Genomic DNA, 22,871 nt, shown 5'->3' with positions numbered 1-22,871 from the left:
ATTTTGGTTTGATGAACGTGTATGAATAAATTTGTGAAAATTACTGAAATAACATATAATGTAGAAAGGAGTGTTAGTGATGCAACAACACTACACTCTTCTTAAAGCTTCATCCATCCAACACTGTTTGTTTATGCTTGGAACTACACCTTCACTTCCATATTCTGCTTCCACTTATTTAACATAAAACTTCTCATCATGCAAACCTAATCAGTTAGCTTAGAAAATATGCAAAGCTTCAACATAACCGAATCAGAATCAACCTCACCCCTCTATTCCCATTCTTCCTTCTTTCACCGGTAAATCACACACTACTATCTTTTTTCTCTCTGCCTGTACCCTTCTTTCTACTTATTACTTTCATTTTCCACTTTTCTGAAAAATGGGTAACGGAAGCAGGAACAAGCATTCATATGCAGCAAGAGATGCATGTTTTTTTTTTTTTTTTTTTTTTTTTTTAGCTGTGTAAAACAGAGTTTCCCTGTTTTTCTTTGGTCTGAAACAGGGGAAATGACACGAGCCGAAATCCCACGCGTTTCGCGGATCTTCAACATTGTTTTCGACAACACGATGCTGTTGATTTAAGCTCAAGTTAATAGTCTATTTCTTTCTGTCTTCATAAATAGTATAGTATAATATAACGGCTCCTTCTCGGGTAATAATTTCAATATTCAAATATTATCCTATGCAGGTTCTGTGTTTGGTGCAAAGTCGAGCAATGTGGCTGTTGTTGCAAGCAACTTGCAGCGTGGGACATTCAACACGGTACTAGTTCTATCTATTTCCCTTTTTAGGAAGATAAGTTTTGTGCACGCGTGCCTTATCTGTGTTGGTTTCGAATCAAATGCAATGTGTGTGTAGAACCTTGGTTGTGCGGAATTTGCTTCAGCAGTTGCAGGGTGCATTGAGGCAGAGAAGCAACCCATGTTCCAGAGAGGAGGCACTAACGCCACCATGCCACTGGGGGACCAGCACGTTGAGAATTGGGCAGATGATAGCCAACACACTGAAGATACTTGCACTGATATTGATAATGATGATAAGAACCAAGTGGGTCTCTCTGACTCTCTATTGAATTCCTGGCATAGTGTTATGTAATTGTATTATAAAGACAATAATACACTATAGTTCCTCGTCTTGGTTTCGGTTTAATTTGTAAGTTTACAAATTTTCATTCTAGTCTCTTCAAAAACGTTTTTTTTTAAGCTAACGTTATTGGTGCTGAATATCTCCGGGTGGTTTTGTCATTGACTAATATTTGCAAGACAACCTGACTAATTATCTTTAGTGAACTCTCTCTTCTCATATGCGTTTTTTCAATCCATAATACTTAAATACGAGACTTTCCTTAAGAAGATGGAGTCCATGTTTGAGAATACCGAGTTGAGATCCACTCAGACTAACTTTTTGTTTGTTCAAAAGTGTTTCTTTTAGGTCAAATTGTTTTTCTTAAGTTTACCACACCAAATCTTGGTGACACGTGACATGCTGAGCAATGTCACATTAGATGGCCAAAATAAAATAAGCATCGTTAGTGAAATAATTTTTTTTTGAAGGATTTATAGTGTATTTTAGCCTATTAATATAAATTTCTGGGTTTTGGATAGTGATGATGTGAATAACGGGTTTTAATGTGCTTTTACAGTGTTACTCTACTGTGTCTTGGGGCAATGGAGTTGGGGATGGGGCACTAGTAGTTGTGGACTCGCAGGATCAATGTAAGACTAAGGCTAAAGCTGAAGACCAGAAGGTTGCTTGCCACTTGCTTCAAAGCCTTGTGCTGTTTAATTTCTATTTCATTGCTGATAGCTTTATTTTTGTGGATGCCTTCTTTTTAGACTATACGTAGGCTAGCTCAGAATCGGGAGGCTGCAAGGAAGAGTCGGTTGAGGAAAAAGGTAATTGCTCATACGAGAAATTTGATTCTAATTATTTTCTTCTCCTTTAAGAGCTTAGTCAAAACTTTTTCTCAATTAGGTCTTAGTTAAGGTCGACACTTATGACTCTTGTCTTATCATGCTAGTTAATTTCAATGTTGAAAGTTGATTTTTGTTTCTGCCTATATATGTCACAATCACTCTTAGTGAATGTTCATTTTTCAGACAAGTCTTAGCGTTATGTTAGTAGAATATATTTGAATCATTTATGTGGTATGGATTTAAACAGGCATATGTGCAACAATTGGAGAACAGTCGAGTTAGGCTTGCTCAATTAGAGCAAGAACTTCAACGTGCACGTCAACAGGTGTAAGAATTTGAAGGTTCACAGAAGATAATTTTCGTTGAATTTAATATTGTTATTATTCTACTCACTATTTTTTATGGGTTACTTTATCTAGGGCGTATCTATTGCAACTGGAATCACGGGGGATCGTGGTCATTCAGTTGTTGGAAATGGTAAATAAAAAGATTATTATTTCATTCATATAGTGGCAGAAACATGATGGTTTTCATTCACAAACTATGGTACTTTTCATGTTATGGCATAACTTTATGACTGTAAGTTCATCCATTTTTGTTGAAAGTATCAAACTATCAAAATAGATGAACATTGGTGTATAACTTTTTCATATATGAACATCTCTGCTCGCAGAGTCTCTCTGGTAATTCCCTATATACATGTATGCATAGTATGCACGTGTGTGTAATTTTTGTGTATTAAAGAATGATGTTGAGGATTGATCATTGCCTAAATCCAAAATTATGAATGCTTCTGTTATTAAAAAGGGGATGCTAGGGAAAGTTATGTATTGTTACTATCTTGTAATCTTGTACCGTATGCTAGGGATGTTCACTTGTGCTTTTCAACTTGAGGAAGATCTTATTGATGTCCTCTAAGGGTCTGAACAAAATTGTTATGTTGTGTGTGCTTTTGGTACCGGAGAGATCAATGGGAACTGTTTGGTCAGTAGCAGATATGTAAATGAGTGGTTGAGGTAAGTTTAATGAACGAGTAATTACATGATGGTTAGTTGGATGCGTTAGTTAGGTGGGACAGAAATACTTGCAGCCTATGATGCACGGATGCTTCAAAATTGGCAATGTATCTGTGTTGTGCCTCTAGTCCTGTACTAGATATTCAATATGCGTATTATTCTTCTGCCTCATCAAAACTTGTTTGCGTTATCTTTAAATCTCTTAATATACATTTTTCTTTATATGGTAAAGGGTTATGCTTGCTTAATAAAATTTTCAAGTGGTTAACCAAATATAATATGAAGATGTTGCATGGTAAACCAATATAAGCATCAGCTCAGCTATATTAAAAATAGAAAAATATAGATAAATAATTTATTAAATAAAAAAGAAAATGGGTATTGTACTTAATACTTGTGCCTGTATGCAACATAGCTTTTGCACTTGACATGGCAGGATATTGGGGCTACCTTTTCAATGCTGAAAGTGATAAAAAAAAATCATTTTGCTAAATTTATTTGAGCTCAAGTTTCATGCTGAGAATGCTCAAGTGTGTTGAGATTTAAATATTTTTTGTAATATAGGAGGGAATGTGAATATGTGATTTGTAATGATCTATTTTTATCCTTCAGGTGCTTTAGCATTTGATATGGACTATTCCCGTTGGGTTGATGAGCATCAACGGTTGATCAATGACATAAGATCAGCTATAAACTCTCAAATGGGTGATAATGAACTGCATCTTCTTGTTGATGGAGTCATGGCACATTATGATGAATTATTTAGGATAAAGAGCATAGGAGCAAAGGCTGATGTATTTCACATACTGTCTGGGATGTGGAAGACACCTGCAGAAAGATGCTTCATATGGCTGGGTGGATTTCGTTCATCTGAACTTCTCAAGGTGATTGACCATTTTTGTTACTCACATTTAGAGAAATTATTGGATGGTTCTGGATCACATAATGTCTAACTATTCTATACATGACATGTAATGAGGAGTTATTAATTTTTTCTCGTAAATTTAAAAACTTAGATGTATATCATGTAGAGATTGGTCGAGATTATAAACACTTGGTAGATAAGGAAGACTACTTAATAATTTCTCAGTAGGATAGAGTGTATGTAGATTATTTTGTTGATGAATCTTGTGTGAACATTTCTTTGGAGATTCAGATAGTTAGAAACCAGCTTGAGCCGTTAACCGAACAGCAGTTGATGGGCATATATAATCTGCAGCAGTCTTCCCAGCAGGCTGAGGATGCATTATCACAAGGCATGGAAGCGTTGCAGCAGTCTCTTTCAGAGACACTCTCCTCATCCTCCCTAGGGCCCTCAGGTTCTGGAAATGTTGCCGAGTACATGGGCCAAATGGCTATTGCATTGGGCAAGCTTGCCACCCTTGAGAGTTTCCTTCATCAGGTAAACACAACCAATCTTGTTCGCTGATTCTAATATTTAGTACTCGATTGTAACATTTTTCATTTCTATTTTCAATTTTTCACTTGTATGGGAAAAATGTAAGTTTCATATCAGATAGAGATAAGGTCAAGACGGACCTTACAAGTTGATTTTACATAGCAGAATTATGTCTAAATCTATATATCGGCTAGAGAGAAGACCAAAATAGAGGGTATCTCAATGGTTGAGATTCTAATAACTTATTGCATCGTATTTAATTCTTTTCTTATTTCATAGATTTATATAGGAAGCAATGAAAACTATTATCATGAAAGGTTAGATAGAACATTTTATCAAAAGTAGGTCCTTAAAGCATTACTAATTTTCACTATCTACCTTACAAAATTTGTATGCGGTTTATTCTGAGTATGTGTTGTTTTTCTTAGGCTGACCTCTTGAGGCAACAAACACTGCAACAGATGCGTCGAATTTTGACCACGTTCCAAGCTGCTCGTGCTCTACTTGTCATAAATGATTACGTTTCACGTCTTAGAGCTCTTAATTCATTATGGTTAGCGTGCCCTAGAGAGTACTAGGTGCTACACTGAGTCTGAGAGCAATCCTTGTTTCCTGCGATCTAATCTTTGAAGATTGGTAATTACTGCATCTTGATACGTACAAGTTTTTACAGCTGAGAAATCTTGTATATTATTGACATATTTAAGCGGTTTTACTGCCAGTGTTATTACGCGTAGAAGTAGAAGTACGTAGGCGTTGATGTTAATTATTGTCACCTTTCCACTGACGCTACCAGACAATATCACTGCAAATAACTTTATGAAGCATGACTTTATTGATTGATGTAATTCCTTCTCTTATCCATTCATATATGGTATAAGGTAGTCCTAAATTTAAATTTCAAAACTATCATGAAGTATTTTTTTTATATTTTTTCATCAGAAAACTTCATTTAAGGGCGTGTCTGAATATTTAACCACATACATTTTTATGCACTCAAACAGAAAACAGAAAAACATGAGTGTGGATGGATTGAGTTGAACGTAGGTTTGGCTTTTCTAAATGATAAAACAAACATGCACTAACAAGTATCTCAAATTCCTTTATGTTCTCCCCTGTAAATACAGTACGATCTGTACATATATCAATTAAGTAGAACACAGTCATCGTGAATGGAAAGGGAAACTTCGTACACACTTTTCTTCCTTTTTATCTTGTGCAATTTCTCCTCTAATGAATCATCACTATTGTAACCTATGCTATATATTTATGAGCAAGCGGCGATATTCAATTTTCATTAAATACAAATTTCGGCAAGCATGAATTCTTCAATCCTTATTTACCACTGGTCTATAGATTTTTCTGCGGCTATTATTCATTCTTCCTGCCAAGAATCAAAATTATAACACAGGTAAAATATTCAATTTTCTTAAAGCAGTTTCATCATATTTTATTTAGTGAGGTAGATAACAAAACAGTACCTGATCTTTGATCTTTCCTGCATGCCACTTGAGGAATGAACACCCCAGTACCTTTACCATTCTTCCACAAGTTCACTAGCCAAAGGGGTGGTGAACCAGAACTGTGTCTTTCCCACAAACAGAAATTACTTGCTGGTGGAGATGCACTGTTGAAGCTGTAAACTGATCTGTTTGAACCACCATAAGGGACATTAATTGGGTTGAAACTTCTTGTTTCAAGTATATCATCGTTGTCTTCAGTTGTTAATTGTAGAATCTGCCTCCTAATCTCAGCATAGAAAGTATCTTCTTCATATTCTGCCTCAGACAGAACACTAGCACCTGAATTCATCTCCATAACCAAATTCAGGAAATTAACTTCAATCTTTAGGCTTATGTTGCTATAAGGAAATTATGACTTGAAAATAAATGGGTATCGAGGTTTATGTATAGATGGATGAGTAAGAGAGAAAAGAGATCACTTTGTGGTCAGTGTTGTGAAAGTAGGAGTGTGCAAATCTCATCTTCCAATAGTGTCCAAGTTGGAAGAATATGTCCATTTCGTACGTTAGCAAATGTCCTCTACTTTAAATTTTATGTTGTAATAATTAAATCAATGATCGAAATCAAATGGATCAGAAGAAATTTGGCGGTTACTTTCGAATGACATTAATGGTCATTATTCATCACCAAAACATCGACATCAGGCATGCTTATGGTTTGGGTTATCTTACCATTAGAATTTTAAAATATCAATTTATGCGTCGTAGTTTTCATAACCTCCACTTGTTTGTGTTTGAAGCATTGTGAGACGTTAGTGAAGAGTATCTTATTGGTGTTGGATCGCTTCTTATAACTAACGTTAAAAAGGTCAATCTTATTATATGCTACTATTTGGATTGCTGAAACTCTGATCACGCTATTAAAAAAATAAAGAATTTTGCTCCATTTTGTCATGCTCTTTCATGGATTACTATTGATACTGTATTCAAACTTGGAGAATGTATATGTAATTGATAGCAAATTGTTGTGTTTGAACGAGAGATTTTACAAATGTAAGAAATTTAAAATTCTTCATATTTAAATTATTTTAATTTCAATTTTTATCATTCTAAAAATATTTTGTTTGAATAAGTTAATTTTAAATTTTAAAAATATATTAATAATTTTAAAAATTAATATTAAATAATATTTAATAATTTTAAAAATATTTTTGAATATTCAATAATTAAAAGAATGAAGAGATAAGATAAAATATATAAGTGAAATAAGAGAAATAAATATGAGAAATTTCAAATTCTTATTTTTTTGGGGAGAAAAGAAATTTCACAAATGTTTGAATTTTAAATTCTTTGTAAATTCTCTATCCAAACAAAATATTTCACCTCAAAAAAATTAAAAAATTTTAAATAAATAAATTACCCTATTTAAATTTTTTATCCAAACACACTCTTAGGATTAATCATTTAAAAATTCACACTATGAATATTAAATAACATTCCTCTCACCTATTAATTTACCCTATTTTTGGGAGGGATACGAGATCTTGTTATAAATTATAACAAAAACGTCATTATCATAAAGGTTCATGATATATACACCTCCTTTTTTCTATAATTACACCTCCTTTTAGTATTTTTTTTCACACATCTTTCCTCCTTTTTTCAATTTTTACATGCACCTCCTTATTTTTCCTCCACCACACCTATTTTGGTAACATGTGAAAATTGAAAGAAAAAAAAATGTGTGAATAAGAAGAAGAAAGTAGCAAATTGAAAGTTGAGAGTGTAAAATTATTTTTTTTAAAAAAAAATTATAATATTTTATGATTTTTTTTTAAAAAAAGAAGTGTATATATCATGAGCCTATCATAAATTTGAATACTTTTATTTTTTTTATTTCTCTATTATCATATAAAAAAAAGATTGGATAATAAAAAGGTGGATTGGGAATTTGGGAGGTGGGATGGGGCCCACGAAAATCTATTAATATTGGAGATTCCATAGGCCACCCACCACAGACAGCTGTTGGCTGAAGATTCTAATGGACAATTTCCTTAGTGGGCCATCACAGAGTGATTTTATTGTTGGGCTTTGGGTACTATCAATACCTAAAAAAACGAAGAAACAGAGGCAAAGAGATTGTCTTTCACGATCCATCAATTCAAGCCTAACTGCCTAAGGCTTCGTTTCGGGTATTTAAGGGAGATCGGAGCAGAGTGACATGACATAGAATGGATTGAAATAGCTTATGAGATAAATATGTCATTGTCTTATTTAATTTTTTTATGACGGAATAAAATAAAATAAAAATCATTTTGTTATTTGATACGTGAGGGAATGGAAAGTATTGTGATTTTATTATTTTTATCTTATACTAATCCAAACATTTCAAGAATATAACATCATTATAAAAACAATCAAATTCTTAAATAAACTAAATTGTATAATGATGAAATCATTTGCTTAGTCAAATGAGACATTCAGTGTTCTCATCATTTGTAAATCCAGAAAACAAATGGGAACCACAAAAGGGAATTAATAATGTGAATTCATTCATCATTTTTAATATATTTCATTGGGACATCTTTTTTATTATCCAATTTTGTAGTATTGACATTTTTTAAGTATTGAAAGCATACACTTTTTCCCACTTACTTTGATTGTTTATCTTACATCTCTTGTGCATGAGGCTTCAAGTAACAACCATACTCATAATTTATTATTTTTTCCCTTTTCTATATATATATATATATATATATATATATATATATATTTTTTTTTTTTTTGCATCTTATTTGTTCAAATTCATTAATGGAGTTGTGGTATGTATGCGAAAGATGGAATTGTTTTGAAACTTGGAAAAAATGGTGGGTGCAAACTGCAAAGCATTCACAAAAAATAATGACATGATGAATTGTTTTGATTTAAAAGAAAAATAGCAATTTGTGAAGAATTAATTACGCTAGTGCAGAGTAAGTAGAATTTGTTTTTTGTTTTTGGTGAACTGCATCTCAAAAGAGACTAAAAGCGTTCAGGGAAAGAGATTTGAGCTGGATCAGCTCTTAAAGTAGAAAGGATACGGGTAAAACATAATATTCAGCTCTTTGTATTCAACAACAAAGTTTCCTTCCATCCCTAACTTGGTTTACTTCTCTAAATATATGATTCCACGTAATGCTCCCCGCATGAGAATGGATCTCATGACAAATGTGTTAAAAAAACACAAGTTTAGAAATAACAAATGAATGAAATTTAAATAAAAAAGATAAAAATATAATTAGATAAAGTGTATCATAATATTAATTAATTGATACTTTGTGAGTTAAGTTGTTAGAATTACACATTAGTAGTAATCACCTCTCTAATAAACTCTATGAATAGAGCTCTTAAACTTCTTATTTTGTATCTTTTATCAATCAATTACATAATGTATAATATATTTATATGGTACTTTTCTTCTTTATTTTGAACTTAATCATGTATGACCATATTTTGTTGATATTACTTGCATTTTCATCATCTCATGTTACCTCATATTTAGGATGAAAGATAAAAGATTTAAATATGTTATTATTCTATTAAATATGAGATAAATTCATTTTTACTTAAATTTAAAATTCAATTTTTTTAGTCTCTACATATTTTAATGTCTCCACTCAAATATTGCTAGTAAATTTGTAAAAAAAAAAACTCACTTATTACTAAATTTGTTGCATAAAATATATCAATTAATGTATTTATTAGTGAAAATAACATATTAAACTTACATAATGTTAGAAAATTGACTTAAACTATTATTATTAGTGATGTTACTAATAGTCTTTAGAGATTAAGATAATATTTATTGTTCAAACTAACTAAAAAGATTAAATTAAAATTTAAGACAGTAAAAATGAATTTATCTTAAATTTAAGAAACTAAAAACTTATTTTAAAAAATAATTAATAAGTTGGGCAAAAGGAGAATATATGGGGCAAATGGAGAATGCTCTTAGGCCTAGTAACTTTCAGAAATCATTCCCTATTCCTTTGATCTACATCTGTTCACAAAAATAACCTAAACAAGTACTACCTTTGTATCCGTATCTTTTCTTATCTATTTTGCAATTCCCCCAATTGCAGTTGAGAATAGTTAAAGATCAGAAAATGCAGCACCAACAAATTGCCTGGGACATTTATCAGTTCTCTTGCTCTTCTCCTCCCCACCTCGGAAAAGTAAAAAAGAAGAGAAATGTCTTTTAAAAGAATTTTAATTTAGAAACTCTTTAGAATCTGTTAAAAAAAATCGTTGAGAACTAAATATGTTTTGAGTTCTCTGAGTTGTGCAACAGTGAGAAAATTGATTATAGGTTAAAACTGAGATAGTTTACTATAGATTTGAGAGTATCTAGGAACAGAACATTTGAATCTGTTTTTTTTAGGATTTTTTGTCCTTATTGCTTGGTCAGAATAGATATTACCTAAGGAATTAAGAATACTAATTTGAGCAAACGATTTCTGATCTATGATTAAAGGTTTAGTTGACTAAATTTTTTTTATAAACACTTCAAGAGAATAAAAAAAATATGACCTTTAAATACATTCTCTTCTCTATAATTAACTGTTACTCCTTCCCGTTCTTAATATTTACAACAACAAAAATAATATTGTGAAGTAATTGGTCGCGGCAATACCAAATTTCAACCTTCCTTGCATTTAAATAATGTTCTATATGTTTGAAGCTCTCCAAAACATTGTTTTTTTTGTTTGTACAAAATTCATACAATTTAAGGCGCGTGATAACATTTTTTTAACTCGCGTTGTGTTTTTAAAGATATTGCCACGAGAAAGACAATTACAGTTGCAAAGGAGCAAGTGAGTTTTGTTATTTGCAACATATGGAGAATAGAAGTGTTGACTTCCTTGCATTCAGCATGTACAAAATCGAGATACTCATAATTCTTGTTAACAATCAATTTTATTATTTAAATCGTTGACAAATCACAAAGCGCATTACATTATGAAGTATACATGCCATGACTCTTGCGTCTTCCTCGTTTGTTTTAGTCCTTCAAAATTGGATTTTCATTTTCAAATTTTTGTGCTCTTGCACTTTTGGCCATTATTAAAGTTTCCCCCGCAAGTCATTCCACATTAGGAAATTAAAACTGGTCCTTCAATTTCAACTCTAAAATTAATGGAATTATTCCGTTCTTGAAAAAAAAAAAAAAAAGCCAAAGAAGATGCATGCATGTAACTCAAAAGCCAAGCATGGTTCATAATCAAGATAAAGGGAAAAAGACAAGCAATAAGCTCTGACTTTATTCAAATCCCAAAGATATTGGGGTTCATTGAGGAGCATGTTCAATGGACATCCTCAAAACCGGTGCTCCATACTTGGATGTTTTGTGACCCATAAAACCACAAACTATATATCTTCAATTATCACCATTCTCTATGAAATATCTAGCTAGAATGCTTTAATTCAATTTCCAAGTGTGTAAATGTCTCCAACAGTGTTCCTGAAATGATGCTAATGGGAGGCAACCTAAAGTATGTTTGCACGCCACTACACTCACTTCTTTCTTTTAAATGTCAACAATGTCATGCTATAGTTACATGAACATACATAAAGTACAGTGAGAATGAAATGAACCTTATGTCCTACAACTTAAAAAACACAAAAAGTCAATTCGTCTATGATTATGCTCAAACATCAGTGCTAGAGACCTACGCGTAATCCTGTTCAATTTGCGGCTGATTAATTGGGTAATTTAACAGTAAGGTATGCACTAGTCTTATTTGGTTCAATGTTTGTTGGCCTATTGCAAATTGTGAGTTATAATCGGTTGAATTCTTAAAACGAAATTTAAATTGATAAAAACATGTTTTTTTTTTCCTTCAAATTTCTTATAATTTTTGTTGACTTAAACATGAATCGAATCATAATCTGATGAAACTAAAAAATTACATTTATTTTAAGGAGAATTCATGTTAAAAATTTAAAGGGAGACCCTACATTATATCAAGTGGATTGGTCTATTTGCAACCTCTGACATGCCCCAGCCATAGCCATTTTCCTAAAACCTGTTGACAATTTCGAAGGACGCTGTCCTTTTTAGGTTGATGCTTCCCAAATAGGCAACGAAAGCGATTACTTATCAAAATTGGAGGCACAATTGTTTTTTGAGATGACTCTCCACATGTGAACTCACGTGGAGCCGTGTGTCAATTTTACAACTTCCCACGTGGCATGAAAAGATTGATTCATCCTTTTCCCCGCTCCTTACAATGCTTTTTGACTTTCTCCACTCGCTTCCCGTGTATATAAGGAAACCACAATGCTACAAACCCTCTCACTCGCTCAATTCATTGGTTTCTTGTTTGAGCCTCCTCTTATTACATGACAAGAAAAATAATGGCTACTCTTACCTCAAATCTAAGCCTTAGCCCACAATACACTGTCCCCAAAGACTATCCACCCCATGGTTCTATAGTTGAGGAAATACAAGGTCTTATTAGAGTACACAAAGATGGATACGTGGAACGACCTCAAGTTGTTCCATGTGTCACTGCTAGTGCTTTGAGTCCTGACCTAAATAATGTGACATCTAGAGACATGGTCATAGACAGTGTCACAAACACATGGGCACGTTTTTATGTTCCAACTAGCCAACACAAGTTACCATTGCTAGTTTATTTTCACGGTGGAGGCTTTTGTGTTGGTTCTGCAGCTTGGAGTTGCTACCACGATTTCCTTGCAAGGCTATCATCGAAAGTGGGGTGTGTGATCATGTCAGTGGACTATCGATTGGCCCCAGAGAACCCTCTCCCAGCACCCTATGATGATGGACTAAAGGCCCTAATGTGGGTGAAACAACAAGTGCTGCATCAGCAACAGAATAGTGAATGGTGGAGCACAAAGTGCAACTTTTCTAGTGTCTTCTTAGCGGGGGACAGTGCGGGTGCTAACATAGCATACAACGTGGCCACGAGGATATCTGCATGTGATGATGGTGCTGCTTTGAGGCCTTTGAATTTGAAGGGTCTTATTTTGATACAACCCTTTTTCGGTGGGGAAGTGAGGACACGTTCCGAGAAGTGCATGGCTCAACCCAAAGGTTCTGCTTTGAACATGGAAGCGTCTGATACCTATTGGCGCTTGGCGTTACCTTATGGTGAGAACCGTGACCATCCTTGGTGCAACCCTTTGGTGAAATTGGAGGACTTGAAGGTGTTGCGTACGTTGGTGTGCATCTCGGAGATGGACATATTGAGGGATAGGAATTTGGAGTTTTGTGAGGCTTTGATGAGGGCAGGGAAAAGGGTTGAGTATGGGGTGTTCGGTGGTGTTGGACATGCATTTCAGATTCTAAGTAAGTCTCAGCTCTCTAAGAGTAGGACCAAGGAAATGATGGCTCGTGTTAAGTCCTTCATGGGTGTCTGATTCTCTGCGTTACTGTTGCTGCTTCATGACTATCTCTGTAAATAAAATTAACTGTTGCTGAAAAGTAAACTGGCTATTGTAAATTGTTAAATCTTCATCAAGGAATCGAGAAGATCGTGTTAATATAATGGAAAAAACTTCTTTGAGGTATTTAAGTCTGAATAAATGCATGAGTGAGATTGTGTATACAATTGTTGTGAATTTAACTCGCTTTAAAGTGGATACACACTCGTTTTTGCAGAGGCCTTCTTATCACTTTTTGTGGAGAACAACATTTTTCAAAAAGTTTAATAACAAAGAAATGGAAAGAATCCTGCTTGGAATGCATGCAACCAGAAGAATGAAACAACACTAAAAGTTAAAACACATATAGACAGCACCCATTGTTAAATACGGAACTATGCCAATTTCCGAGCAACAAATAAGCACATAAATCATCCAGATTTTTATTAATTTAGCAATTTTAGCTTTAGGCATTTTTTCATGTTTAAATTTGAAGTGTTGTAAAATTTATTTGCTTTTAGTCTCATTCTATTAAATTTGTCGCTGATTGAGTAACTTTACCGAGAGTTTATTCACCAACTAAACGAGAACAAATCCTTTCACGTACTAGATAGGTTATATTAAAATTGTGATTGTTTTTTCTTATAAACATAATTAAATAAACCTTACCTAGTTAAAATTTATCGGGATATAAACACAACATTTTATATAAAGTTATCTTATCATATTTGACAGGAGATTCATTCCCCTTATCCATCCCAATCTAAAACTTGCTAGTAATTTAGAATGACATATTCCATTCAAGAATGCTTTCCAAGTAGGCAGTGAAAGCGATGAATTCTCAAAAATAGAGGTCCATTTGAAAATTTAGAGAGCTCTCCGCATGTGAATCCACGTGAAGATGTAGCAACTTTCGCACTCACTTGACTAAGACTCACTTCAGAAAAGCCTTGTCGATATAATAATTTTTTTTATGAAAAATTATAATTTAGTGATTTAACTAAATGCTTGAATTGACGATTGATTTTAAGTTGAAAGTGAGTTATATAAGTCGAAAGAATTTTATCTAGTGAGATTTAATGCACGCCAGTTCCCTGATTTAACTCATAATGCGAGAGAAGGCTCGACCAATTGTGGCACTTGGATGTTTGAAATATGAAATTGTCTAGGAGGACACTAGGACAAGAAACAAAAATAGAATATATGAAGAATACAATCAAGAAAAAACACATGGAAATTAGCATATAATAGAAACTAAATCACGTCAATTGTCAATGAGTAGTTACTCACAAATTAATAAGCCTTCAAGCTATAACTGAAAAACACTAAACACAACTATGCAGCACTATATATGATAGTCGGAAATATTAGCATCTCTTCTGAAGTCTTCCACCTAAATACGTATCGATCCATTCCTGCCTAGCTAGACATCATGACATGATCAATTGCCTGGAGTGCTTGGTTGGAAAAAAATCGCACATCAACATCAGGATCCTCGCTCAGCTCAACCAAACATGGACGAATAGTCTTCTCCACCACCTGAATGGCAATGATGTTCACAGTAAGAGTCGACGACAAACAATGATGAACAGAGTTAGTGTATGGAGAACACTAGTATGATACTTACAGACTGATCAACGATGGGGAAGATGGACTCCAATACCTTTGCCACATTGAACTTTATGTTGGGCACTCTGTAAGAGAGAACATGGCAGCAATTACGAACTTAAACAATCTTATTGATACGTCCCCCATGGAATATGTCCATCTTTCAAAAGGTAAAACAATACCTGTCTTTTGATGCACCAACAACAACTGGTAACAAGTTCGAACAAGTGATTTCAGAGCCCATTACGGGAGCAAGTAGAGAGATAGCACGAAGAATAGTCATCCGATACAAATAGTGTGAATTGCTGCTCATCTCCAAAACCTGCTTGTTCCACACATATTCCAGAGTGATAATTCTGAAGTTGCATTTAGGAGAATAGAAAAATAACTATAGAAAGCAAATATTTCAATGAAAACCATCTTCCGACCCTGTATAGGTAGGGCCTAACAAGCCCAGAAGATAATATTACAGTGAAAATATGAAAAGGGCTTAATAGATGCCAAAATCAGGAGACAATGGTTTAACGGGGAAAAAACAAAACACCAACACAACTCTACGCATTGTTGAACTCAACTTCAATATATCTGGTATAATATCACATTAAAAGGTGATGATCATCTATGGAGGTTCTTGAATCTGGGATGGATCAAACTCAATTCCGAAAGTGGTTTCCGAAGTAAGGATTATCCAAGCCTTTATAAAGTTCTATTTTAGCCATATTTATAGTCAATGTAGGATCTAAACACACCCATCACACTCAAGATTAGACATATGAAGCATGGAGATTTTAGGACTGAATTTTATTTTTTTTAGGACTGAATTTCTAAACACACCCAAAACCTAGCTGAAGTGAGGATTACCCATGCCTTTATAAGCTCTACTTTAGTCATATATATATAATTAATGTGGGAACATAAAAACACACAAATCTAAGCATTGTTGAGCTGAGCTTCGCTATATCTGAACTAAATATCAGACTCCAAGGTCATCTGTAGAGGCCAAATAAACATATAATGGGAGATGAAATCTGTGCAGGCTAATTTTAGCAACAGCCCGAAGGTGAATTTGTGACGTTCATGACTGATGACCATTTTGTACTTCATCAGGACAACAGATGATTCCATTATTTCAGTATTTAGGAATAGGAGCTAGTGTAAACTGAAATAAACCAAGAGGAATGGAGGCTTCTTAGATCTCAATCTAGACACATGCAAATAGTGGAAAATTTTCATCCTGTCCCCAACTCCACTTCCAATAATGGCTCATGAGCAAGCTCTTTCTTTCAGCATTCCAATTGAAGACAAGCAGGTTCATCCATTCATCTAATGATATTGTTACAGTATTTTCTATAATGTCATTATGAAAGCAAATGTAATGTATCCAAATCAAATTATGAAGAAAGGCATAGAAGTCAATTTCCACAAGATAAAGACATGCAAAAAAACACAGACGAATTAATATTGACATTTGTTGGTGTATCATTTCATCAATAATAAATTAAGCAAATAGATGAACCTGAGGAATTATGTGCTGCATAGCCCACTCAGGTCCAAATTCTTCAGCAAGTCGTTTCAAATTGTTAGCAGCTGCTTCACGAATAGAATGAACCTACAATACTGAGGTGGTTAACAAAAATAATCATGTGCAATATGCAGTTCCCAAAATGTACCCACACTAGCAAGGAAGTGGAAAGCACAAACCTTATCCTGTAACCACTGCATGCAAAGAGCACCAAGCTTGTCATCAAAAAACCCAACCCCCAATTGACTTGCCAATAAGGGTATATATTCTATAATTGCAAGCCGGACCCTCCAATGCCTATCCTCAGCAAGCTCAACAATGGCTGGTAACAAAGACTGAGATAACAAATCGATTCCTATAACCTGCAAGAATAGATCAATTAAAATGTCTTTCGAAAGTTCTCTTTTGCTTTATATTTTGTGAGTATGTGGACATAAGGATTAAATAGAAGTATCAGTTCTCGAGAATTAATCATATCAGCAATGGAAAAGAAATCTAAAGCATTCTAAAAAATAAAATTACTAAAGAAACTATGTCAACCTGATTCACTTGATCAAGCTTGCTGATAATGTTTAGACGCACATCAGGAAATTCATCCTTCAAAAGGGAAAGGAAAATAGGAAGAAGCTGCTCAATTGTTGCTTCCTGCAATGAAAATAAGGTAGAACTGAGATTCATATTTACACCAAAAAAAAAACTACTACTATCGCAATTAGCCCAGAAAATAGATTGTGTAATATCTTATATTGGATAATGGAGACATGAAGGACAATACAAATTTCTTGAAAACAACAGAGAGAGAGGGGAGAGGCTAAAAACTGGTGATACAAGATTAGTTGCAAAAATTAAATTATCACAATCTAGTAAATTCAATATAAGTATTCATACCAGCAAAAGGAAAATGTCAGTTACCATTACCACAAAGCAACTGCACAAGCAGTCATTCATATAAAATAGGTTAAATTAATTTGTTAGTTCCTGAACTATTTGGAAATTTTTAATTAAGTCTCTATACTTTATAAGTTTGTAATTAAGTCTTATAAATCATTTTTCATTGGGTCCTGACTAGGGTTCAAGCACAGGAGCCTATTTGAAAATTTTTAAATAATTCAAGGACCCACTAAAAAATTAAACTACAAGCTTTACCTGATTCCTAAATTGTTTGAAACTTCTCAAATAGGTCCTTATACTTTGAACAGAACCCTAACATGCAAATTTGGTAGTAAGGCTCTTTCCTTAAATGCAGGACCAGAGGACAGGGGATGGTGAGGATTGTAAAGGTGAATCATTAATTACTGTACAAGTAAATTAACGTGCAGCATGACAATGTCCATCCCACATGCAAAGGACATATTTAATAGCCTACAACCACAAGCAGTGTTATTTGTGGAAGCGGTTAAACATAATCTAGTACTCTAGTCTATGACCCAAAAACACCAAATGATGTCCTGAACTCAATTTTAGGTTGCTTTATGCACAAAATGCATTTGGATTAGCTTACCCTGAAGAAATAATTACCTTTCTTTTTCTTTTTGAAGCTTTCTAATTGAACTTTTGAAGGGGAAAAAAAAAAAAAAAAGAGCGGTACAGGGGTGGAGGATTATTTTCTGGGAAATAAGCTTTTCCTCAAACATGCCATAAAAGACAATACTAAATCATTTGAAGGGCCCGGAGCCACAAACAACAGATTTCACCTTCATAATATGGGTAATGCATATTCCTGTCTAGAGCACAATAACTGCAGAAACTGATATTTGATACTTGTACCTTTCCTAACACTGGAGCCATTCCCATTATTACTGAAGCCAAAGCAGAGCGGACATGCTGTGAAGAATCTGATGACAATTCCTGCAAAAATTGTTCCAAAGAATTTAAACCTGTAAATATAAATTTAGCATACTGAACTGCCCAACCAAAAGCAAGAAAAGCCTCTATATATAAACAGTAATATTAACATGAGTTAGAATTTCTTTTCCAATTATGATACCTTCACACAAGGAAGAATATGCTGAATTGCAAGATCAGGATTTAAAATCCGGCAAAACTTGGTCACTTTTCCAGCAGCTGCTATGCGTACTTCAGCCTCGTTATCTCGAAGTAATCGCACATAAGCAGGTACCAATTCCGTTCTAAACAAACAATAGTTAAGAATAATAAACATATTGTTTAGGCTTCAGAGTTAGGCCTTACAAATCGAAAGAGAAAATCAATATAGAAATCACATGATTTGGCATTATTATCATATCATGAACATCCAAAACGCCAGCTAGTGAACTGATCTCATAAGTCATAATACAATATATTCACACAGTAAAGCACTATCGTAGAAAGATATGTAGCACATGCAATATTCAGCAAAATAATGATAATAATACCTGGTAGGTTCTGGGCCTACAGCTTCACAAAGCTCATACAATTGATTTGCAACCATGTAACGTACACGCCAAGACTTATCCTATCCAGGATGAAATTAAATCAAATAAATAAATAATTAAGAAAAATACTTGGTATGATGATTATAACATTGTACAAACAACATATGCATGCAACGAGACTCAATAACTAAGCATATGTTTGGGAGTTAGGAAGGAAAGAAATCAAAGGGAAATAGCGATTTAATTTTATTTTTATCTTATAGTTTTTGTCCACTCGTAAATGTACTGATAGACCCATAACTAATGTGTATAGAGAAAGAAAGCTCCATAGGCCCAATGATAATGATAAAGGCCTAGAAGAGTATGAGTGAAAGAAGGGAAGTAAGGAATTATTTAGGAAAAGGTTGTTCAAATGTGCTGGCTTGAGGAGGCGGTCTTTCCTATCTTATGTTTGGTCATTTTTACTGGTCTATGATTCTGTTTTCCTATTCCAAATATCAGAAACTTGTCTCTAGTAGTAAGATTATCTCTGATTGTAAGAAACTATTTCCATTTGAGATATTTCATAGTTCAATATATATATCCAGTTCCTAGCATGTACCTGGGAGAAGTTAACAATAACTGGAAGTATATGAGCAACACAATCTTGTGGCTCCAACAGCTTGCCAAGAGCAGCACAGCCCTCCACAGCCAACAATCTGACAGAATCTTGATCTGATCCAAGATTACAATTGCATATTAAAAAAGTAAAGTACATTCAGGAGAGTCTTCAACACCATCACACAGCCCTTGTACTAGATAAACAACACACTTTCCATCTAAAAAGAACAAAAAAATGTATTCAATACCATCTTGAGTTAGATCCTCAAAAATTGACATCACATCAGCCTTCAAATGAGCATATTCAACAGTTGCAGCAAATTTCCCAAGATTTGATGCAGCTGACCTTCTAACCATAGGCATGTCATCCTGACATAACTGACTATATATTGATCTCAACTCTGTCTTTGAAGTTTCAGGTGCACTAGGGTATGCAATATGAAATAGTCCACATGCAGAGACTCGGGCAGTAAACCATTCACCTGCTGCCAATCTCTGAACAAAAAAAATAATAGGATGAATTGGAGAGAATGCTCAATCAACATAATTAATGAGAACTAGCAGGATACATACAATACAACCCACCATAAATCGTAAACAAGCACTAATAAAGATGTGATAACTTAAAAACAACAAAATGTTATAAAATGCAGTCAAATATGAAGCATCATTCAAGTTGAACCAGATCCATTAACCAACCTTTATCTTTAATTAAGTACCAGGCTGTTTATTCAAGTAATAAAAAATTGTCAAATCCCAGGAAAAAAAAAAGACTAAAAGAAATATGATACAGAACCACATCAAGCCCCAAAACCAGAAGTGAAAAAGAAGAAAATTAGGTAACATTCATGAAGGATTTCACATGAAGTAATAGTAAAATCATTAATATTAATGAAAAAAATGTTAACTGACCTTCACCAATGGGATGAAATATTCAACCAAATCACTCTCCTTCATTTGAGATCCAATTCTACAAAGTGACTCCACAGCTTTATCTCTCACACAGGTTTCCTCAACAGTGCAAAGTGTTTCCAGCGGTGGCAGCAACACACTAGCATGTTCCACTCCCCCGACATAAGGAATGAACACTCCCAACTCTTCTGCCATTGCAAGAAGCACCTCATCATCGTCATCATTATTTTCACTCAAAAATGGAATTAATTCTCGACGGGTTCGCTCCTCCCCAAGTGCACGCGCAATTGTTGATAGCCTGCGAATCGAGTTCAACCGCAGCTGGATGTCATCATTTTTCAACTCATCTATAAGAACTGCTATTGGATATAGTGGTTCTTCAGCCATAGATATTTTTTTTAGTTACCAATATGTCTGGAAGAAACAACAAATTAATCAAATCGTCAGAAGAACAAACATAACCATGATTTCAAAAATAATGAGAAAATAGTACAATTATTAGTACAACAAACAAACAGTGAACACTACTAAATTGACACACCACCATAAATTAAATGTATAAATCCTTAAAATAAAATCCCTTGATACGCATTAACTCGATTTTATTTCCAGCTTTAACAAAAGTAACGCATATAAAATCAAATCAAGAGTTTAACAAAAATGAAAGTAGCAGCTCCAAGTTCAATTGCATGTGTAGTGTGCACGCGTGCAAATCTATAGGATTTAGTTATTTAGTTATGGCTCTCCAACTTAGAAGACACATATGCGACATCTAAAACATTCCAGAAGTTCATAAAATAAAACAATTGAAAATTCGATATATAATATTTAGTCGGAAAGTATCAGGAAAACCTAGTGTGTCAAATCCAGAAGCAAGAAGCAAACTATTGTACCTTATCGTGCGAAAGTATCGGTAACTTTCGGTTTTCCGAGCTAACGAAACGTAACTATGGAGAAATTGCGATGTTCTTCTAGTAAATCGTTGGATAGAGTTGAATATGAGTTTTAGAAACGCATTACTGTGAGCTGCTAGGCAAGGACACCAGAAACCCTAACACCATTGAAAGAGGAGGAAGAAGACGATATATGAGGAAGCAATGTGGTCACACAGAGAAATGCATTCGAATCTCTATGCTGCTTGAGTTTTACTATAAAACGCACCGTTCAGCACTTGGATGGGTTTTTTCGTTTTTACTTTTTTTTACAGATAAATGCATTAGAATATAATTTTTTAGATTTTAATTAAAGATGAGAATAACTCAAATTTTAAAAATAAATATTAATCTAATCTATTAATTTAATAAAAATTTCAAATTTAAATATTTTTAAAAAAATAATTTTATCTATTTTTTCTTTAAATATCTCTGATATTACCTTATTATTTTCTCTTTAGATATCTTTGAGATTATTTTATGTTTAATAAATTTTTTAGTTTGTAAATTATTATCATAATTATTTTAGTTTGTTAAAATATGAGTCAGTTATTCAGAATATATCAAATTAAATATAAAATATATTTAAAATATTTTTTATATAATTATCTTTTTTTATTATAAATTTAAAATATTTAACATACATGACTCAACACAAATTGTCTTTCTTATAAAAAATAATGTCTAATTTTTTCTCTAACATTATATATAATTCAAAATTTAAATTTTAATAATATTTAGTAAATTATATTTTATTACATAAATTAAAAAATAATTCTTAATGACATATTTAAAAATAAATTTATTAATTTTTAAAAGTTAAATTTATTAATATAATTAATATTATTAATACAAAATAAATTTTTCAATAGGTTAATCAACTATATTAGATTTTAAAAATATCATATCAAACCTATAAACAAGTTTATAATACATAATAAGCTAAGTTTTAATTTTGCAAAATAAATTTGATTTATATATTCAAAGTCTAATTTAACATGTTTTATTTTTGTCTTTAATTGTAATTACAAGAAGTTAATGTATATATTATTAACTATTATTTTTCTTATTTATTTATATTGAAATCTATTAGTCTAATATTTACTCATTTGTCTTTTACTTACATTATTAGTCTTTATAATACAAGTCACATTTATTAATAAAAAACAAAATATTGCTTAAATAAGGTATAGAGATATAGAATATTTTGATCTCATTAATATACTATAATGTAAAAAAGTTACATTGTTAATAAATTATAAATTATTTCGGTGCGACTTTAAAATAATCAATATAAAAATTAACAAAATGTATTGATAATTAAAAATTAGATAATAATATAAAAAAAATTATATTATTAATGTATGGACTATTTAATCTAAATAAATTGTATAAAAATAACTTTTTAGTAACTAAAAATTAAATTTTAAAGTTTCTTTAATTATTTTTATTTCTTAACATAAAATTATTTATTATTTTATGTTATAAAAAGTTGTATTTAATTTGAAAGAACATTATTTATAAATGAGACTTTGAATAAGTTTTATTTAATTTTAAATGTGTTATTTTCCTATCATTTTTTTAAGGAAATTTTCTTATATTTTGTAGTCTTATAATTCCATGTGTTTGGAGGAAATTTTCTTACATTCTTTTTTAAGTCTTATAATTTTAAATGTCTCATAATATTTTAAAAATATG

General features: G+C 32.7%; 4 protein-coding genes across 4 annotated transcripts; 2 read left to right on the top strand and 2 right to left on the bottom strand.

Annotated features, from left to right (window-relative positions):
• Positions 1 to 75: 75 nt before the first annotated feature.
• On the top strand, positions 76 to 5,182 carry LOC109798156 (transcription factor TGA2.2). Its single transcript, XM_020358396.3, has 11 exons — positions 76 to 299; positions 506 to 591; positions 692 to 765; positions 862 to 1,050; positions 1,646 to 1,750; positions 1,839 to 1,898; positions 2,167 to 2,244; positions 2,339 to 2,396; positions 3,548 to 3,819; positions 4,092 to 4,337; positions 4,763 to 5,182. Exons 1-11 carry the CDS (start codon positions 229 to 231, stop codon positions 4,910 to 4,912), a joined length of 1,389 nt encoding a protein of 462 aa, XP_020213985.1. The 5' UTR covers positions 76 to 228; the 3' UTR covers positions 4,913 to 5,182.
• Positions 5,183 to 5,397: 215 nt separating this feature from the next.
• LOC109798157 (uncharacterized) lies at positions 5,398 to 6,366 on the bottom strand. The gene is made up of 2 exons (XM_020358398.3): positions 5,816 to 6,366; positions 5,398 to 5,718 (listed from the first exon to the last, which is right to left on the bottom strand). Exons 1-2 carry the CDS (start codon positions 6,150 to 6,152, stop codon positions 5,663 to 5,665), a joined length of 393 nt encoding a protein of 130 aa, XP_020213987.1. The 5' UTR covers positions 6,153 to 6,366; the 3' UTR covers positions 5,398 to 5,662.
• Positions 6,367 to 12,113: 5,747 nt separating this feature from the next.
• LOC109797588 (putative carboxylesterase 6) lies at positions 12,114 to 13,394 on the top strand. Its single transcript, XM_020357675.3, has one exon. It carries the CDS (start codon positions 12,178 to 12,180, stop codon positions 13,219 to 13,221), a length of 1,044 nt encoding a protein of 347 aa, XP_020213264.1. The 5' UTR covers positions 12,114 to 12,177; the 3' UTR covers positions 13,222 to 13,394.
• Positions 13,395 to 14,440: 1,046 nt separating this feature from the next.
• On the bottom strand, positions 14,441 to 21,369 carry PP2AA2 (protein phosphatase 2A subunit A2). Its single transcript, XM_020356232.3, has 13 exons — positions 21,135 to 21,369; positions 20,242 to 20,655; positions 19,578 to 19,824; positions 19,331 to 19,443; positions 18,730 to 18,809; positions 18,342 to 18,483; positions 18,122 to 18,202; positions 16,895 to 16,999; positions 16,534 to 16,716; positions 16,349 to 16,441; positions 15,015 to 15,154; positions 14,852 to 14,918; positions 14,441 to 14,763 (listed from the first exon to the last, which is right to left on the bottom strand). Exons 2-13 carry the CDS (start codon positions 20,626 to 20,628, stop codon positions 14,644 to 14,646), a joined length of 1,758 nt encoding a protein of 585 aa, XP_020211821.1. The 5' UTR covers positions 20,629 to 20,655; positions 21,135 to 21,369; the 3' UTR covers positions 14,441 to 14,643.
• Positions 21,370 to 22,871: the final 1,502 nt, after the last annotated feature.

Source organism: Cajanus cajan, chromosome 7 (genome assembly GCF_000230855.2).
Source record: "Cajanus cajan strain Asha chromosome 7, NIPB_CcT2T_4, whole genome shotgun sequence".
In the NCBI taxonomy this organism is placed as follows: Eukaryota; Viridiplantae; Streptophyta; class Magnoliopsida; order Fabales; family Fabaceae; genus Cajanus; species Cajanus cajan.
The sequence above is the reverse complement of the archived record's forward strand: the minus strand, read 5'-3'. Positions and strand labels throughout refer to the sequence as shown.

What these genes read in the sequence shown, in the direction of transcription:
- PP2AA2 (XM_020356232.3), bottom strand. Translation starts at nt 20,628, where the DNA reads ATGGCTGAAGAACCACTATATCCAATAGCAGTTCTTATAGATGAGTTG. An exon ending in TGGCTCCAGTGTTAGGAAAG is followed by an intron (nt 17,000 to 18,121) that starts GTACAAGTATCA and finishes TTTTCATTGCAG; the next exon opens with GAAGCAACAATTGAGCAGCT. An exon ending in TCCCCATCGTTGATCAGTCT is followed by an intron (nt 14,764 to 14,851) that starts GTAAGTATCATA and finishes ATTGCCATTCAG; the next exon opens with GTGGTGGAGAAGACTATTCG.
- LOC109798157 (XM_020358398.3), bottom strand. Translation starts at nt 6,152, where the DNA reads ATGGAGATGAATTCAGGTGCTAGTGTTCTGTCTGAGGCAGAATATGAA. An exon ending in CAGGAAAGATCAAAGATCAG is followed by an intron (nt 5,719 to 5,815) that starts GTACTGTTTTGT and finishes GATTCTTGGCAG; the next exon opens with GAAGAATGAATAATAGCCGC.
- LOC109798156 (XM_020358396.3), top strand. Translation starts at nt 229, where the DNA reads ATGCAAAGCTTCAACATAACCGAATCAGAATCAACCTCACCCCTCTAT. An exon ending in AGAGTCGGTTGAGGAAAAAG is followed by an intron (nt 1,899 to 2,166) that starts GTAATTGCTCAT and finishes GGATTTAAACAG; the next exon opens with GCATATGTGCAACAATTGGA. An exon ending in GTTCATCTGAACTTCTCAAG is followed by an intron (nt 3,820 to 4,091) that starts GTGATTGACCAT and finishes TTGGAGATTCAG; the next exon opens with ATAGTTAGAAACCAGCTTGA.
- LOC109797588 (XM_020357675.3), top strand. Translation starts at nt 12,178, where the DNA reads ATGACAAGAAAAATAATGGCTACTCTTACCTCAAATCTAAGCCTTAGC.